The sequence below is a fragment of the Schistocerca americana genome, chromosome 4 (assembly GCF_021461395.2).
Source record: "Schistocerca americana isolate TAMUIC-IGC-003095 chromosome 4, iqSchAmer2.1, whole genome shotgun sequence".
NCBI lineage: Eukaryota > Metazoa > Arthropoda > Insecta > Orthoptera > Acrididae > Schistocerca > Schistocerca americana.
In genome coordinates this window covers 758952713-758973640 of record NC_060122.1, presented here as the reverse complement: position 1 = coordinate 758973640, position 20928 = coordinate 758952713, and the positions used below count along the sequence as shown (strand labels likewise).

Genomic DNA, 20928 nt, shown 5'->3' with positions numbered 1-20928 from the left:
AGATGTTAAGTCCCATAGTGCTCAGAGCCGAGCCAATGTCCAGTAGGCCCTCTCGCCACTAAATCTGAGGGGGTGCGACTGGGAGTTTCCCTTCTGTGTGACTGGGAGTTTCCCTTCTGAGTAATGGATATTCCATGAGACACGAAGTACCGTTCCGTTACGCCCTGAAATGTTTCGTTACTCTCATGTGTTCTTCCGTGCACGCAGGTCGTATCCATTCGGGCCGAGTCGGTTATTTTCGTATTCTTCTTGTTACTTATCGTTAGAGGATTCGGAGTAACGGAGAAGTTTCGTTACTCGTTTCTTTCCTGCACGCTCTTGTCGATTCGGTGATTTTCGTGTTCCTCCAAATTCTTATTCTCAGCGGAGCAAGTCATTATAGTGGCCGTCACGAAAATAGGCAGATCAAGAGCATCTCACCGTCTTCTAGGCATGGGCAACTACTGGTCACGCGCGAACCTGATTCGCATACTTACCTAAGCTCGCGAGACGTCCAGTCACACGACGGGACCTCAGCTTTCCTAGAGCATAGACAAAAAATTATAACGCCCTGGCTTTATTGTTCTGAATTGCCTGTTCAATATCCACACAGACTTTCTTTATCTCTTCATTTTCAGCTTGCGACGTCAGCATATATACCTGAGCTATAGTAGTCGGCGTTGGTTTGTGGTCGATTCTGACGAGAACAACACTATCACAGCACTGTTCACAGTAACTCACTCTATGCCATAATTTCCTATTCATAACGATTCCTACAACTGTTATATCATTTCCTGCTGCTGTGGACATTACGCTATACTCATCTGACCAGAAATGCTTGTATTCTTTCCATTTCACTTCACCGACCCCCAACACATAACTACCGAGCCCCCGCATTTCCCTTTTCAAACTTCTGACATACCCACCCGACTGGTAGAACGCTATCTTTTCGTTCGTTATTCAGTTTTTTCCCATGACCACCTCCCCCTTGACAGGCCTCTCCTCGACTACGATCTGTTCCAGAATCTCTTGCCAGTGTTTTCTTTTTTTTAATAGATGCTTGCTTATAAGATATGCGTTGATGTTAAATGCAGTTATTGCAGTGAGGTGGTTTCCTCGTAGAACGGCGAGCTGCTGGAGGCATTGGGGGTGGGCTTACTGTGTATGTGTGGTCCCCCAACCCAGCTGTGCTCTGACAAGGGTGCAGCTTCATTGTAACGTCATTTATCTCGCATTGTGTAGTGGTCATTACATCCTTTTGTGTTGGCAAAGGGCCACTGCCTGGACTGTCACCCCAAGGTAGGCTACAAGCAGCTGGCGACCATGTGTCCGTCTGCTGTAGGAGCTTGGTACGGCATAAAGAAATGCACAGCACACAGTAGCAGTTGACCATTTGAAAAAGCCGATATCTCCACCATAGGTGGAAGGAGGGAAGGAGATAGAGGGATGATATTGTGGGGGGGGGGGGGGGGGGATTGCCTATAATTTCGCTAGTTCATGGCTGTACATTGAGGAGAACGCACATTCAATTGCTGCCCCTCTCTCCTCTTGCAATCTTTGAGAATATGATTTTTCCCCAGTCATGTTTTGCATTGTGACTCACTGATTATGAGTTCTGGTTTTTCTCACAACAATTTCAATGAGAATAGAATAGCGAAACGTTTTCCATCAGTTGTGGTAGTGCGTATTGGCTTTGATTAGCTGGGCTGCAGGGTAATTGTCGAGCAACGCATGGGGAGGTGTCTGTAGCAAACTCTGATGTCGAACAGTGGTAGATACAGTCCTCAGTTCTATGCTCACAGGCAACACACTTATTAAACTCCTCTTTGTCCAAGACCATCATTTCGTCAGCTGAACACAACCCCCACCAAATTACGAAGATAGCACATCCACTCCAGCCTTTTTCTCACTAGCCTGTAGGTGAGGGGAGGAGTTGGGGTACATCTGCCACTGGTTTCGAGTAGTATTGTGAAATTTCGTCCCGCCAGGATAACAGCACTTTTGTGGCATCGTCAATTTTTGAGTTGTATTGCGATTTTAGACATTCCTTGTATAGTGCTATACATACAGTTGTGTAATTATGTCTAATCTTTATGATTAATTACGTTAATTATGACCAATCTTTACTTCAATTTCTCAACCAAAATAAATAAAGTACACTAATCTGAAATCCCTCTCCTGCACCTGGACAGTTTCCGTGTTCTGGATGGCGCAATTAGGCTTTCTGTCCAGAAAGACCAGAGTTTGAGTCCCAGAAAGGGCATTGTCATTTTTAATTTCCCACCAGTTCCTGAGTGGGAGATGGGATTGGACGTCAGCATAGCCTGGGAACACAGAAATTCCCGCCAAAATTCGAAATTTCCGCCAAAATTCAAAATTTCCGCCAAAATTCGAAATTCTCGGAAAAAATGTAGATGGGGGAGGGGTAGAGGCAGGGGTGGGGAGGAGGAGGCATGGGGAACGCATGTGCCGGCTGAGGAAATCACATGAGTCATCCAGGGGTTTTGTTGGAGTTGGAGAATGGGTGGGGGCAACTACTTGATCAATTTAATTAATTTGCATATTAATTTGATAACAAATGTGTCCTTGGAGCTCCAGTACTCTATTACTTCCCGCCTCAAAGGCAAGAGAGTGCCCTGAACTTCTGTCCTCTTTGACAGGGCCGTTGGTAGAATGAGGGTACTTTCTTACGCCAAAAGTCTTCAGCTGCCAATGCTGATGATTTTTATCGAAAATTTAATCAATGGTGGCATTCGAACATGAGACTGTGGACATTTTTGTTTACTTATCAAAGATTCTAACTTTTTCCGCTGTTGGATTTGCAGGGTCAGGCGTCACATGACACCCATTTAAGTTCGTCATTGTTGCTTTCACTTAGAGGTTTTTTTTTTTTTTTTTTTTTTTTTTTCTACGGAGGACAGCGACCCTTCTGACCAAACACACTGAGCCACCATACTGGCCAACCGTAGACCAAGGGTGGATTTCATATCGCTTTGTAATGGTACACCTAGACCTAGATATTTAACTGATGTTACTGTGTGGAGTAGCACGCCTCTAATATTGATTTTTACGTTATTTTCCTATTCATCTGCATTCACTTGCATTTTTCTACATTTAAGGCAAGCTTCCATTCATCACACCAAATATAAATTGTGTCCAAGTCAGACTGCATCCTTCTACAGTCACTTGACGACGATACTCTCCTGCACTCTACAGTATCATCAACAGTTGCAGATTGCTGCCCACCCTGCCCGCCAGATCATTTATGTGTACAGCAAATAACAGCCGTCGTATCACACTTCCCTGCGGCACCCCTGACGGTAGCCTTCTCTCTGAAGAACAGTCGCCTTCGAGGACAATGTACTGGGTCTATTATTCAAGAAGTCTTCAAATCGCTCACGTTTCTGGGAACCTATGCGATATGCTTGGACCATCACTACCAGATAGCAGTTGGGCACTGTGTCAAACGCTTTCCAGAAATTTAGGAATATGGAATCACTCTGTTGCCATTTATCCATGGTTTGCACGATATCATGTGAGAAAAGAGCAAGCTGGGGCAGGCTGTTATATTCGAACTTATGTTCAAGAATTTGCAGCAAACCAATGTTAAGAGTATTGGTATGTAAGCCGCGCGGGATTAGCCGAGCGGTCTCAGGCGCTGCAATCATGGACTGTGCGGCTGGTCCCGGCGGAGGTTCGAGTCCTCCCTCGGGCACGGGTTGTGTTTGTCCTTAGGATACTTTAGGTTAAGTAGTGTGTAAGCTTAGGGACTGAGGACCTTAGCAGTTAAGTCACATAAGATTTCACACACATACAGCCTTCTTACATACAGAATTGGGATTTCATCTAGACCTGGCGACTTACTTATTTTCAACTCTTTCAGTTCCTTCTCTACCAAGGAATGTCTATCACTATGTTCTCCATATGGAAGTCTGTTCGACGGTTAAACAACAGTATATCTGTACGATCGAACAGCGTAAATGATTTCTTAAAGGTGAATTTTAAAACTGCACCTTTCCTCTTGCTGTCTTCTAGTGACACACAAGATTGGTCAACGAATGACTGAACAGTATCCATCGAACCGCTCAGCAGTTTTGCGTAGGATTAGAATTTTCTCGAATTCTCGGCAAGATCTTTCGCTAAAGTATGACGGTGAAAGTTTTTACATGCTACGCACATTGTTCTTTTTACAGACCCAAGAATTTGTAATAACTGTTGGCTGTCGTTATTTCTGCGTTGTTTTTGAATGGAGAGTGCAACACTCTCTGCTTCTTTTGCAGTTTCCGAATTTTGTTATTAAACCTCACTGGGTCTTTCGCGTTCTTAATCCGAGCAACCAGTTGATTGCGCGTTACCAGAATTAAGGAAGTAGAATTTATCCAATAGATACTGATATCAAACACCACACTAGCGAAGAACTTGAGTGTTGTTATTCCGAAAGTACCAGGACGCTGAAGAGGTGTAAAGCATTAACCCTTAGCTACTATGGCTATTAACAGGAACATAATTACTGTGGAGGGCTCTTTCAGACTGTCTTTTTATTTTTGACGTGTCAAACTGTTGTTTTGCTGAATATATATCTGCGTGACTACCTGTTGTTCGTTACACTTTTTGGAAACAGACTTTATGGAAATTTGCATTTTTTTGAACAATTCGGAATTTAAAACACTTTGTAAACTAAAATACAGTACAATTAGCAGCTTATTTTTATTTTATGTATTAATAAAATAACAGCACATAGTTACCTCTCTAGTAACTCACAGATTATCATCAGGGACATGGTATTATAGATTTGCAACATATCTTTGTGGAAAACACTTTGTGACTAATTGTATTTGGAGTCAGCTTTGAGTTTGCTACTCTTTGTTTCAGCCTTAGAGCGATTATTCCACCTTATAATTCAACCAAGGAAGAAATTTCGCCAAATTTTTATTTTAAAAATCAAGAAGAAAGTAATTACCTTATGTATTCTTCTGAGGCCCCGATAAAATTTGAAATGCTTCCACCCTGCATGCATTTCACACAGACCCTCCTACAGTTCTCCAACCAAATCGGAACACCACACTGTTGACACGGATAGTTTGTTTTCTACTTCAAATGTGGACTACAAAAGGCTAATGTTTTTCGTTTTACAAAGAACTATTTCTTTATTTGAGGCTCATATCTCCAAAACAGCAGGTTTTCTCAGAGACTTTTCGGAATCTGTTGCTGTCCAGGCAGCTGCAAGACAAGGGTGAGTTGCCTTGTTCTTATGTTAGGTAGTTGCTTCTGTTTTCTCCATACATCTTTCTGTTCTTACTGAAGAAGTACGCTTCTCTATTGTCATCGCCTGTCACATCTTCATCACTTTCAGTTTCCTCGTCCGAATTAGTGTCGTGGTCGAAATATACTGGAAATCAGGGTCATTATCACTGACATCAAAGTCTTTACCTGAGAATTCGCTGAGGCAGTCTTGAACACCCACATCAGTTTCGTATAGAAAATGTTCAGTAGAAGGTCTAGCTTTCCTCACCATGGAGAAATGGTAACGCTCAACAAAAACATGACATACAAACACTATGATGCGTCTCTGAGACCTCTCAAAGCCCAAAAACAAGAAATAAATTGCAACAACGATACCAGATTTCTGGCACTTGTAGGTTGCCATCCAATAGGAAGGTTCACCTTAGGGGGTGTGTGAAATATCACAAGACAAAAAACTGTAGCGGTCTGAGAGACCGTTCATTGTATAGGTGGTGCTGGATACTGTGGCCTATGTACAGTGAGCAGTTTTCGTCCAAACAGCTGGGCGAGTTCATTCGTTCGTTCAGAAGGGGAGGCCGCCAAGCGTTTGCCAGCTTTCGGCCGGTCGGCGATAACAGAATCGACGTGCACGCCCTGCAATGTTTATCAAACGATTGTACAGAAACTATTCAGTAAAGAAAATTTATTTTTGCTTTACTGGTAGCGTTATATGTCAGGTTCATTATGATATGTCCATCATTTCGTTAATGGTCATAATTATTGGGATATTTACGCGAAAGTAAGACACTGAACGAAATTTGAAAAAGTTTGCGATTAAAGATAGGCGTCGCTGCGATTTTGCGTCTGGTGCATATTACATAATATATTGCCACGTATGACCTCTAGCAAACATAACTGAATTTTTCTTTAGACATGGTTGGAGATCCGTATCTGTCACCAGCCTTCAGAAAACATAGCTGACGTAGTGCACTTATTTGTGATCGCACCAAGCCAGCTATAAAGCCAGAGTAAAATATCCACAACATTCCTCATATTTCATAAACAGTGTGAGATGTCGAAATGAGGTTTCGACAAATGTTGGCACACAAAGAGGAGAGGACTTTGCCGCATGGTTATTGCGCAAAACGCCAATATCTATTGCGTTATTCCACTAACTACAGACTTTCCCGATAATGGAAATGTCGTGTGGCTAGGGCCTCCCGTCGGGTAGACCGTTCGCCTGGCGCAGGTCTTTCGATTTGACGCCACTTCGGCGACCTGCGCGTCGATGGGGATGAAATGATGATGATTAGGACAACACAACACCCAGTCCCTGAGCGGAGAAAATCTCCGACCCAGCCGGGAATCGAACCCGGGCCCTTAGGATTGACAGTCTGTCACGCTGACCATTCAAAAAAGCTGTTGATAGCTAGCGGAAAGAGAAATTCTGTGGGTTTTGGAACAGTATAAATGAAGTCATTACACGTTTATTTTGTACCGAGGATGTGCTTTTTCATAAGATGCTGACCTTACTTCCCTCAATTCCTCACTTAATAATCTTAATAAACTACTACACTAGACTCCCGCTAATCCGGCCATTCTTGGCCCTACAGGTGCCGGATTAGCGGAAGTGCCGGATTATTGAGTGTCTGAAATTTATTTTATTCATTTATTTTGTTTTTTATTTATTTTGAAAACATATGGATATAGTTTAGGCCTACTGTACTTTATTAAACCGAAGGATACAATTTTAAAACATAGAGGGTATGCTTTATTAAATCCAAAAATAGGCCTACATTATTTTGCAAAGAAAACTTAGTCCTTGAGTGTATACTTTACATAATTATACAGTCATATCTCTCACTATGAAACATGCCCCTAATTTTTAACTGTCGCAGTGATGACCAGCGACGGTGGCATGCTTTATCACCCAATCGCTTTACAAAGATTACACCGGTACTGTATGTTTCTGGTTGTTACATAATGTACTCCAGGAAGACCTCGGCAGCTTCGGCACCAGCAGTGTGAGACATCTTCATGCTCTCTCCTCCTGTATCCTCTTCATCATTTTCATCATTACTTTTTTGCGTTCTTTTGATTATTTCTTCATCTGTTAAAGTTTGGTCCGTATCACGGCTTTCCTCATTCAGCCACTTAGTAACATCTTCATCACCAATTTCTTCTCCCCCTGAAAGGCTGTGGAACATGTCAGTGAACAAAGTAATTGATAATTCCGAATTGACGGGCTCATCGCTGTCACTCACTACTAGATCCAACTCGGCATCAATGGATAGCCACAATTTTCTCCAGCTCTTCATTATGGTAGCGGTCTCCACTTTAACCCATGTTTTGGCTGCTTGGCAAACAATATCACGTATGTTACATGCCTTTCACGCGTTCAACATAATCGCGATAGAGTCGTTTTCCCTTTCGTTCAGCAAGGAGACAAGAAGTGGATGTCGATAATGACGTTTAATCGATTCCAAAATTCGGTGGTCCATGGGCTAAATTAGGGCCATCACAGTGGGTGGGAGAAAGAGTGCTTGTACATGTATACCATCGGACTTAGAGAAACATCTGAAGGATGACTGGGAGCATTGTCAATTATAAGGATAGCTTTCAATGGAAGCTTTTTCTTCTTTAGCTCTTTTCTCACTGCTGATACAAATGTTCCATGGAACGACCAAGAGAATATTTGTCTGTCCATCCACGCTTTCTTCTGAGCGCAATACTGCACTGGTAGAGTATTTATGTCAGTCTGTTGAAAACAACGTGGATATTGGGATTTTCCAATCACCATAAGCGGTACTTTATGATTCCCATTTGCATTACAACACGCCATTGATGTTACGATCTGTTTCTGTTGCTTGTAATCACGAGCTTCCTTCTCGTTCTTGGCAGCTAATGTTTTTGAAGCAAGCATCTTGTAAAAGAGTACTGTTTCATCAGCATTATACGAGGCATCAGCAGTTAAATCTTCTTCCTCTATTATCTTCTGTATCTTGCCTACATACTCATCAGCATCCTTATCGTTGGCTGAGCGACTTTCCCCGGTGACTGTCAGCTGCCGAATGCCCTGTCTTTTTTTTTTTTTTTTTCAACCTTCGCTCGCTGCAAGCATGTTACTACCGCCATGTTGTTTGTTAAATGCAGCTGCTTTTTTCTTTATAATCGGACCACTGACTGGAATTCCTGTACTGCGTTTTTGTATGAACCATCTATAAACATCTACATCCACTTCTTCATTCTCGTTCTTTCGCATAACCTTCCGTATTTCCAACTCACTATCCATTTATGTTGAGTACTTCTTTCTTTTTGATGTCATAAATAGTTGCTCGTTCAACATTGAACTCAGCAGGAATGGCTTTCTGCGAAGAACCTCGATTTAACTCATCTAAAATTTCGAGTTTCTGCTTGAATGCCTAGTGTAACGTGTTTCCCTTTTAGAAGACATGATTCAGAACTGTAAAGAAAGCTAAAATTTCAAATACAGTATATAAAGCATTGATTAACTAAGCACTGTTACGCACAATAATTCATTGTGCACGTGTTTTTGGATGTGCGTCGGATCACTGAGAGGCCAGACTACTGAGGGCCGGATTAATGAGAATCTGGTGTATTTCAGATTTCTCTCACAGTTGCGTCTGCACAACATGTTACTGAGGTGAGACTGTGTAAGCTCCTCTGAGTTTTGGCAAAAGAAGCAAATTTTAACATGGCAACAAGAGAAATGTGTCGGTTTTACTCAAAATTCCCCACTCGTAACTTTTCTCTGAAAGTTACAAATGGTTAACAAGCCAGGTGGAAATAAACCGCGGCATTTACTTCGGAATTCTTTTTAGATACTAACGAAAGCAGAGGTGACAGTAGACCTTCTTGAATGGTCACCTTGGAAATGTGGGTGTGGAGGGGCTTCGCTTAACATTTGCCAAAAACGTGAGTGTAGGCGGTCAAAATTGTTCAAATGTCTCTGAGCACTATGGGACTTAACATCTGAGGTCATCAGTCCCCTAGAACTTAGAACTACTTAAACCTAACTAACCTAAGGACATCACATCCATCCATGCCTGATACAGGATTCGAACCTGCGACCATAGAGGTCGCGCGGTTCCAGACTGAAGCGCCTAGAACCGCTCGGCCACACCGGCCGGCTATAGGCGGTCAGATTGGCATTTTCTCTACAGCGCTCTGAGCGACCCCCACCACTGCTGCTCTCCCCACGCTTCCCCAGCCGACTGTAGCCACGGCATTTTGTGCGCACTATACTAAAGGGTTAACGATAATGTTTTTGGAACAGTATGTAGTATTCTGGTAGTGACCGCGTAACAATGCATTTCCAGCTGATTGCCTCTTTCCTGGTGTGTTCATTCTTCTGGGCAGGGTGTAGGATTTTGCTTTAGAATGTTAACAAAGCTTGACTAAAATCCCTTGTTGGTTTATGTAACAAACTGCTTGTGTAACAGCTCCTCGCAACAGTCAGACCAGTAGATACTCCCAAAGTCTGATAGCCGTTCGTTTCAATTAAGGTTAGTGACAACTACCTCACTGAGTGTTCTTCCTGCTATCAACATTCCTTTCACACATTTTTGTTTGAAATACAGTGTCTCTTTGCAATCTTTAACAGTGTCTCTTTATTGTGTTTCAACACATATCGACAAAGTTTTCAAGCATGATTCAACGTTTAATCCTTTTATGCACACAGATGTTCTTATTCACTTCCGCCGAGTATCGCACATCGCGGTGTCAGTTTTCCACTTTACAACGCTAAACACAACGTCGATTACACATTCCTAATTGATGTGGTGCAACGTTTACTTTTATGGTGCACACAGCTATGGAGTGTATTGCAATATATTTGTTCTGATAAGATATCTAAGTTTTTATTATGATGCATTAATCTTTTTTACTTGAAATTCAAACATTTAATCAGGTTCGAGACAGTCTGCAGAAATTATTATTCTCAACGGCTAGCAACTGTCCGTTCTGCTGCCGGTAGTTTCAGTGGTGATAAAAATCTTGAACAGTTCTCTCTCTCTTCCCATTCAGTGAAAAGATACTGAAGTACCTTCGTCACGTGGTCGGTTTTAGTGTAGGTAGTGGTAGAAAAGCGTTATTCCTATTTTATAATGGTCGTAACCAGTGATTTCTCCTTGGTATTTGACCAGAACTAATAAAAGTCAACTTTGACGTATTTTTAGCGTCTTCGGTAATGTTGAATATGTTGCTCAGATAATGTTTGAAAAAATCAACGTGCACAACCTGTACTTGTGCTTAAATTAGTGAAGTTTTAAGAGACATTACCTTTGCTATTAAATGATGTAAGCAAACACGTTTTAAAAATATCGGAAGATAATGAAAACGAAGTCTTTCGCGACGGCACTTGTATGTAAAACATTCTCTTTTTTCTTGCCGCGTTAATTCCGGATAAAATCTCGAGCTTTCGACGATAGCCTCCATCGTCATCGTGAGGAGCAACTGATTGTCTTCACTGCTGCTTTGGTGGCCTTTTTTATAGCCTGTGGACGGCTTCTGATTGAAATTCCGAAATTAACCATCTGAAGTACGTGTCCCGAAAAAATTGCTGTGGTGCACTCGATATGAAGGCAGCGTTCTCCAAAGAAAGGAAACGTGGAAATGCTGCACACTCACAGGATGAAACACCGATTGCGGTTCTTCCTCTTTGTGGCGCTGTATCCAGCAAAATAGGAAGAGTCCTGATTAGACAGGGTATAAGACCGATTTTTCGTCCTCTTAAGAAAATTAAGGAGATGATGCGTCCTGTTAAGGACAGTCTCGGCCTCAGGGTCCCCTGAATTTATAATGTCCCCTGTGAATGTGGAAGTAATTATGTAGGTCAGACCATTCGTACCGTTTTTGACTGCTGTGCAGAACACCAACGCCATATTAAAAATAGAGAACTCAAGAAATCGGCAATTGTGGAGCACAGCCTCATGAACAAACATAAAATACTGTTCAGTGAAACAAGAATTCTGTTCCATGCCTCCTCATACTAGGATTCTGTTATTAAGGAGGCTGTTAAAATATGAATGGGCAAGAAGAACTTTAAATGCGACAGCGGATACTATCTGAGCAGTGCATGGAAACGAGCGCTAGATGCAGAGAAGCAGCAGAGACATTCCTTCCAATGTTTATGTTCCAATGGAAGCGGTAGCACCACCAGCACACACATTGACACCATCTGCGACAGCAGTACGTAATCGCCGACCAATCAGAAGCCATCCACGGGCTATAAAATTGGCCACCAAAGCAGCGGTGAAGACAGTCCGTTGCTCCTGGTGATGACGATGGAGTCTATCGTCGAAAGCTCGAGAATTTATCCCGAATTGACTCTGCAAGAAAACCGAGAATGTTTTACACATGAAAAGATAATGCTGAACAGTGGTCGAGCAGTTCAACACTGCTACAGGTGCCTTGCGACCTTAATCTGGGCCTGTTTACAGCACTCTACTTTTAATAATGTTAACAGAACTCAAGATATAAACCAACGCCAATGGCGTACTGCATGACTCCTTGCTCGAGAGAGAGGGAAAGGTGGGAAGGTAATTGATACTCGTGGTGTTCAGAGTATGCCACATTTAACCAGCTGCATTAAATTCGGACAGAAACGGAGCTAGAATGTTGCGAATTTGCAGTTTGGAAATTCCAAACATGCTGTAAGGTATAATAAATTCTCGCATTTTAATGGTTCATTTTTAAGTTGATATCAGTGATCAGCATCTTGTTACAGGCAACCATCTTAGCACAAAAAGCTGCAAGATAATGGATTAGTGACCAGAAAACACAAGGATACGCAAACTTGTGAGAACAGCTGGAAACCTTCGGACTGCAAGTCGTCATTCGACACAGTGCGACTACATTCCTCACCATACATTCATATAAATGATTTTCCCCAATGGGCCGTGAATCTGTCACCTTTAGTAGTGTCTGGGGTTTCGGACATGTCTGAAGGAACAGACAACCCACATCCAAAGAGCTGATTCCCCTCGATGGGCAGTGAATTCACACCCTCATTGTGGATGCACATTTATGTTCGACCTCTAACCGGGATCTAAAATTAGTGAGCACAGAAGACATGGATGCAGGCTATGGCTAGGTGGTGCTAGGTGGCAGTGTGAGTCGGCTGGGAGCATACTAAGATGGTTCGCACATTTGTGATAAACATTGTGTCCAGTTGGTGCAGTGGTTAACGCAACTGCCTAATAAGCGGGAGACCCCAGATTGGGGTCCTGGTCTGGCACATATTTTTGTTGGTCTTAGGTGATTCCACATAAAGTCCTGATGCAGCTGATGTTATTAGTTCCTTCCCTTTCCTTTCACCCCCTCCACCTTCAGTTTAGGTGATATGTATCTCAGCTGTGTATCCCACATTGTGTCTGTTCTTTTGGATATGTCCAAAAGACCAAACACCACCACGCATTCATATAAGATTTATCGAGCCTACTGTGATAGCTAATAATATCATTTTGTTTCGTAACTAGCTGTGTTGTTAAAAGAATCTTTTGGTATTGGACTGAAGATAATCTTATGTAAATGTACAAAAATAACCATGTATAATGACAAGATTGTGGTTTGAGATGTTTGAGAAGTTTTGCAGGAGGGCAAGTCTTGAAAATTGCCATTTTTCTATGTAAATGAGTTGATCAGTTTCGAGATAAAAGATCTAAATTTTTAAATTATTGTACCCCAGAGAATTGATTGTTATCCACTCAATATCTGAATAAAACCTCTGTACTTCAAATTCCACTGGGGAAGGCGGGGTTGGAGGGGGTGGACTGTCCCCTCCTATTGTCGCCCCCCCCCCCCTTTGTCAATGCTTAGTGAGGACTATGAGAACTCTCTGCCTAAAGTTTTATTAAACAGGCAGTTGTCAATAAACTGCAGTGAATGCAGAGAATTAAATTTGATCATCACAAGAATTTGGCATTGTGTAACTTGAATGTTCAATGATTGAGTTGCAAGACTATTGAGTAAGCAAGACTGTGCCATAGGAAGCTATACCAGAGTATAAGGAAAGCACACATACGGTACTTTTCACATCACAGATAGGTTCTAATTTTGGTAATATACCTCAGCCCCTGCATTCTCCTAACTCTACTTCCCTTGACTAGTTACTTCTTAAGGAACAAAAATATTTTTTTTATTCATGGTAAAATTTGTGGTTTGAAATCAGATCTTCAAGAAAAACCCAACAAAATTAAGCAGGCATGTTTGCATGTAGTGGTGTGTATCTTCCACAAATTTCAGCAATAAATTGAAAATCCTCTAGTTTGTGTACTTACTTCTACTGTCTCTGATATTAGAGGAGGTGCACAGAGCAGAAACGTAGGGTGTCATGGGGAGAACCACAATGAGGGAACTTCAGTTCCCTTATGTAATGTTTCGTGTGATTAGAATGAAATGTAGATATAAATGTATGAATGTTTCATATATCGGTACCATGTTTGAAGTCGCAAGAACCTTGTTTTTGAAAAATGTCCCACACTTTTCTATTTCTCTGTTTTTCATCCCTAGAATAAAGGTCTGAAGTTTGAGACTATACTGGTTTTTATAGACTTCTCTTGACTTCCTGGAATCGTTTTTCTTTCGTTCATGTACTTAAACCAAATCAGAAGTTTAATTTTTAATTGTTTGCAAATGACATTTTATTTTGCCAACAGCCATCACAGTTCCTGCAAGTGTTCCTGGCGGCATATATTCAGATCTCAGAGCTGCTGGAGTCTTACCGGAAGATATCTACTATCGCTTCAATGATGCTGAGTATCGCTGGGTGTCTTATGAAAATTGGACATACTCGACAACATTTCAAGGTCAGTGACTGGGGAAATATGGTTTCCACTTTTTAGATATTATAACCTCTCAGCTATATTTGTTTCTGTTTGAAATTTTTGCCAAATTTACCTCCCACTCTATAAAATCTATTACCAAAACTATGTCCCGACAAACTGTTATCCAGCATATACTAGTGTGCTAACCATGGACCAAACAGAACCTAATTTGGAATGAACTGTAACTGATCAGAATGAAACTTGTCTTTATATTAAATGTGCAACTGAAATAAAACAATTATATGGCGCTAATCAAAATTTCCACTTACATCGCATCTTGACAACATTGTTGTGGATTTCTTAAAAGTACAATAGCGAACAGCAACGAGACAGTGGCTAAGATCAATTTCTGTTCCTAAATACATATTCAAACTGCTGCATATAGTAATGCATAATGATAAACAGTGGGGTGGGAGGAGTAACTGTTCCTATGAAATGGTATACCAAGACAATGATATTAGAAGGGTGTATGTTTTCAAAAAAGGCAGCGTAAAACTTCACATGATCTTCACACATAATACTGATCTGAACAATACTATGATTAGCAAAGTGAACAATGATTCAGAAAAGGTACAATGTTAACAAAGAATTTCTATAAAAACCAAATAGCTTAATCAGTTAATATATTAATGCATGAATCTGGGAAGTATATGATTTTTCTCTCACCTCTAAGCAAGTTAACTGGCTGACAATAATCATTCTTTGCTGTGCAGTGCTGCCATCTCACCACAAACTTCTTCTCTTCAAAGTTAATAACATTTATATCCTTTTTACCTTCCAATATATACATTGTATTCATCCTTGCTCTCCTTTACCATTCATCTTTCTTCATGTAACAGATATCATCACAAATCAACACAGCATTACTAAAAACATTCATCACTTACCACACTTCAATGAAGAATGTATCAGATACACAGAGGCTAAGACTGTTCCACAACAAGACCAAATGTTATGTAATGTAACATATCTTGCTCTCTCGCTGACATACACATCAATGACATACAAATATCAAAATGACATGACCACCTTACAATATCTGTTGAGATGAGTAAAGTTAGTAGAAGAATATAATAACTTAAAATAAATTCTGTACTTCTGTGCATTGTGCATTGTGAAAATATCAGTAACTGAATGAGTTTCTGTAACAGGTCCTCATGTTGAATTTATATCTTTAAATTACGTTAGCATACTGGTACATTCAATTTCTGGTCTAACTATTGACTTCAGTGACTAGTATGTAAATATATGAACAACACTAATTTGATAGGTGAAATTTTGATCAGCTGGCAAGATGCATCAAATATAATGAGATTACCATATTTTTGAAGTCTTCTGTCTGTTTATGGTAGCAAATGGATGCATATGCCACTATAAAGAAATATATATGCAAGAGGCTGGAAAGGCAAGAGTGAAATTTTGATCAGCTGGCAAGATGCATCAAATATAATGAGATTACCATATTTTTGAAGTCTTCTGTCTGTTTATGGTAGCAAATGGATGCATATGCCACTATAAAGAAATATATATGCAAGAGGCAGAAAAGGCAAGTAGCCAGGGTCGATTTGATGGTACAGTGGCAGAGAGAGAGAGAGAGAGAGAGAGAGAGAGAGAGATGGAGTTATAAACCTGGGGCTCAGGCTGCTGTTAAGGGTGGTCATACATCACTCAGGAAACCAATGTGATACATTTATCATATTTAAAACTTCTGGGCTGATAGGCTGTGATCAATGTATAAATCTCTGCCTTGATGTTTTGTCTCCAACTGTAAGAGACATCCTCTTAGGTAAAGCAGCGAACTGCAAAGAGAACTTGAGGAAGAACTGCTTATATAGGCAGTGCAGAGAGTGCCTCTGTCCATTAGGTGGTGTCGGCTATGAGACTGTCTCTTGTAATGCCAACATTCTCAATTGAAAATAATCAATCATTATGCTTCCGGTGCAACACTGACATCCAAATTTTATCCAATTTAACACCTTCCTCTTTCCTGTTAAAATTATTACGGTATGTATCAATCTCGATAGACTCTCTATACATGTGAGCGCAATAATGCGCAGTTTTAAATATGATGCCTATCTTGCTGAATTTTATTTCATGATTACCTTCCTGATAAACATATTCTGCTATGGCCAATTTATCTGTGTGACCCAGGTGGCAATTCTTCTTATGTTCAACAAGACGGGTGTTAACACTTCTCTTTGTGGTATTGGTATAAACCCATCCACAACTTCAAGGAATTTTATATACCCCAGTGTAGCCAAAGAATGTCATGCATCTTTTGCTGATCTTAAATATTCTGTTATTTTCCTGGTGGGTCTGAAAATAGTTTCCAACCCATACTTGATTAACACTTTCCCAATGTGATCTTACTAATGAATGGAAGAAACATCTTGGGTGGCTGCTGTTTGTCGTTGCTCCTGATTCTCTGCCTAGACCAAAGTGCTCAGTCTATCTCCTTTCTAGAATAGCCATTCTTCACGAAAATCAACTGTTGATTTTCAATTTCATCTTTTAAATAATCAGGTTCACAAATTTTGTATGCCCTGTCTACCAAGGTTTTTAATACTTTTTGACTAGGGCGGTGGTTTGAATCTTCATGCACATAACAATCATTAAGTGCAGCCATTCTATACACCTTGTGGCCCGACATTCCATCCTGTCACTTAATCACAGACACATCCAGGAAATTCAGGTGCCCCTTACTCTCCATCTCCATAGTAAATTGGATTTCCAGATTAATGCTGTTTAGGTGTGTCAGGAAAACATTCAACTGCTCTGCTCCATGTGTCCATACTATGAAAGTATCATCGACATAGCAACACCCTCTGGCTGGTCTCTTACTATCATTCTGCAACGCCCTTTGTTCAAAAGTCTCCATAAACAAGTTAGCCAAGGCAGGACTAAGAGGACTGCCCATAGCCACCCCATCAATTTGTTCATAAAAGTCACTATTGTACCACAAAGAGAAGTGTTACACTGGGGACATATAAAATTCCTTATAGTTGTGGGCAGTTTTAGATTGGTACCACAAAGAGAAGTGTTAACACCCATCTTGTTGAACATAAGAGAAATTACCACCTAGGTCCCACAGATAAATCAACCATAGCAGAACATGTTTATCAGGAAGATAATCATGAAATAAAATTCACCAAGATGGTCATCATATCTAAAACCACGCATTATTATGTGCACATGTATAGAGAGGCTACCCAGATTGATAAACATCGTAATAATTTTAACACGAAAGAAGAAGGTGTTTAACTGGATAAAATTTGGAAGTCAGCATTGCACTGGAAGCATGATGATCAATTACTTTTAATTGAGAATGTTGGCATTACCAAAGACAGTCTCATAGCTGATGCCACCTGACGGACAGTGGCGCCCTCTGCACTGCCTATATAATCAGGGCTTCCTCAAGTTCTCTTTGCAGTTCGCCCCTTTACCTCAGAGGATGTCTCCCACACCCGGAAATGAAATGTCAGGGGAGAGTTTTGTACATTGACAATGTCCTGTCAGCCTGGAAGTTTTAAGTGATGACAATATCAGTTGTGAAAGCCTACATTGTATGAACATTTATCATACTTTTTCCACAACTATTTTCCTAAATGTCTGTGTTGGTTTAAGAATATTTTGTTCTCTGCCAGTATATCTATTACCAAGTCTGGCAGACTGTTTAGAGGAGATAACAGAAAGTATAAAGATTGTTCTAGAATCCAAAATGACAACAAAACAGAGTAGCAGATTGAGTAGTGAAACTTCTTGGCATATTAAAACTATTTTCCAGACTCAGACTGGACCTCTACCTTTTGTGGGAAAGTGTTCTGCTGACTGAGGTATCCAAACACAAGTGCACAATCTGCTCCATAGTGAAAATTCATTCTGGAAAGTGTCTCCCATGCTGTGGTTAAGCCACAGTCTCCACAGTATCCTCTTTTTCCAGGACTGCTAGTCCTGAAAGGTATTCAGTAGAACTTCTGTGAAGTTTGGGAGGTAGGAGATGAGGTACTGGTGGAAATAAAACTGCAGATTAGGTTGTGGGCTGTGTCTTGATAGCCTTGTTTGTAGAGAACTTGCTCATGATAGACAAAGATCAAACGTTCAACTCCCAGCTTTTTATACAGTTTTTGGATCCAGAACAGTTAAAAACCAATGGCACTTTGCCTTTTATGCAGTTTTTGTCACAGGACATTTAAAAACTGATTTTTCCTATCCAATGTGGTACGCCCCTGCTGTGGTGAATGAGCTTACCCAACAAACAGTGCCACAACTGTTGACTGCCGAATTTGTGCAGTCATGTTCATTGAACATTACAGATTGTGTAATGTGGAGTTCAGACCATAGCCATCGTATTGCGGTTACTCTGTTATTTGTCTCCAACCCCCATTTATGTTAAGACCCTTACAGTGTCATCTGTTGGTCTAACTGTTGTTAATTCTTTTGTTGCATGATGCTACCCCATTAGTCAATAATGTTGTTGTTGTGCTCTTCAGTCCAAAGATTGGTTTGATGCAGCTCTCCCCACTACTTTGTCCTGTGTAAGTTTCTTTGTCTCAAGTAAAAATGACCTGTCAGGAAAAAGAGATGATGACCTATCAGGAGAGAGGGATATTCAAAGATGGTTGCTACTATCACCCCTCCCTCAGTCACATCGTACATAGGGAGCATGGCCTGCATCTGCAAACTTCTGGTAAGAGACTACTTGCACAAATAACTGCCAGAACCATCCAGTTTCACCAAAGCACTTTCCTACCCATCCTAGTGATTTTCAGTGTGTATCCTAGGTAAATTCATAACATGCCAGGTTAGCCGAGAGCACTAATGCGCTGTTTCCTGGACTCAGGTAGGCACAACAGCCCCAGATCTAATCCACTCAGCAGATTACTGGTGTTGGCCAGTGTGCTGGCCAGCCTGGATGTGGTTTTTAGGTGGTTTTCCACATCCTGCTAGGTGAATACTGGGCTGGGCCCCACGTTCCACCTTATTTACACTACTCACAAACATCCGAACATGTTCACACTATTCCATAGATTGCACTAGATGCAGACAGCTGGGCTCCACTAATTCTATCCCAGGGGCAACAGGATGGTTGGGGGAAGGGCATCCAGCCGCCTCATAAAAATTAACATTGCCAAATCCATCCTAACCATGCCAACCCTGCCAAATTGTGGGACAAGGCACCAGCAAAAGAAAGAAAGATCCTAGGTAAATTCAGCCAAAAGACAGATTTGAAAAATAAGTATATTTACAATTCAAACAGCTACTAGCAAAACAAAATACTGCACCTTAGACATAGCAGTCACACGCTGTGTAAAATTTACATAGTTCGCAGACAGGTGGTGGATATGACTGCCCTCACTCAGGTGAGTGATGATTGCCGTGACAGGGATGGCATCCAGTTGCAAAGTTAAATGAAACTGCCAAAGCTTGAGTACAACAGAGTCCATTCTAGACAGGGTAAATGCTACCACAAAAAAGAAGATGAAGAAGGAATTATCTGTTAGCTACATGGTAAGAATCAGTGTAGATTATAAACCTGCTTTACAAGTAGTAAATTATTATTGTAAATATTCCTCTGTTGTAATAGAAGTGGGTAATTGCTTCTTTGGAAAATTTTCAATCAAACCAAGTAGATATTAAACTAACAATAAAAGGTAAACTGTTGTTTTATTGTCATCATAATTTATGGTCCTTTGAGATGCTTTACATACTTTATTCATACAGGGTGTTTCACTTACAATGCCTGGTGGATGCCCATAGCTTGTATGGCGGATTTATTGGTTGTTGCCCCCTGCAACTGCAGCAAGACAGCTGTGCATGCTTTCCCAGAGTTGGCTGTAAACAGTGATGTAATCTGACTAAAGTAAGCCTATATTTATTTACAGCAGGTGCTAAAAATGATGTCTCTCTCTGACAAGAGCAGCCTGACACCTTCTGAACACATTATCAAGCACTCAACGAATTTTGGCTGCCAAAATTTGGGAAATGACTAGCAGAACCCCGCCTTCTCTCTCTTCAAGTGTACAATGATTGCTTGCATCTACCTTAATTTTTTTACATCCCCCAAGGATAAAAATCACATGGATTTAGATCTGGAGAACAAAGAGGCCAGTCAAGTACCCTGTCATCAAAAGCACTTCTTATTCATGTTAGAGGGCATTGGCAATGTGTGGTCTTGCATTGCCCTGCATAACTGTATATCTTTTTGTTAAGTGGTACTTCTCTAAAAGAAAAAGAAAGCATTATATTGTTCACATGCCTATAAGAAGTTATTGTTTCAAGGAAAAAAATTAGTCCAGTAGCTCATCTTACACTCAACACTCCTGTTTTCAAATCACGTAGAGCCTGTTGATGTAACTGATGAGGATTTTCAGAACTCCAACATCAACTGTTCTGTAAATTTACATAACCAGACAAATGTAGCCATGCTTCATCAGAAGAGGAGAGCATTTTGGGATTAACCCTTCCATCATGCATAGACTGTAACAGCCATTTGCAATAACGATATTGAGCAACAGCATCTGAGGTAGTCAGTCAATACAGTACCATTATTTTATATGGTTTCAGTTTGTGTCTGTGCACAGCTCTGTGAGCAGACACTAGCAACAAACAGACACACTATTCTCAAGTGCTAAGCAAAGCAATGGTTTTCTCAGTCTTCTTTCCAAAGCTTCTCATACCTCACCTAATTAATTTTCAATTAAGACACTGGGTTCTCTAGATTTTCATATTTCTAGCATGGAACTAATCACTTGAAATTTTTTACTAATGTATTTATTGTCCAGACACTGAAATATACACAATGGGACATTATCATATGAATGCAAGCCGACATTCCACATAATATTCTGTTTGTATATTCTGTTGTACTGTTTTATTGATC

At 40.7% G+C, this 20928-nt stretch overlaps 1 protein-coding gene across 2 annotated transcripts in view; it reads left to right on the top strand.

Annotated features, from left to right (window-relative positions):
* LOC124612771 (beta-mannosidase-like) overlaps window positions 1–20928 on the top strand; it is a 298303-nt gene that overhangs the window by 42579 nt on the left and 234796 nt on the right. For both annotated transcript variants that reach the window (XR_006979569.1, XM_047141165.1), the window contains exon 2: window positions 13881–14030. Coding sequence is in view for 1 of the 2 variants with exons in the window: in XM_047141165.1 (XP_046997121.1) it covers window positions 13881–14030 (150 nt within the window). In the remaining variant the exon portion in view is untranslated. The remainder of the gene's footprint in view (window positions 1–13880; window positions 14031–20928) is intronic.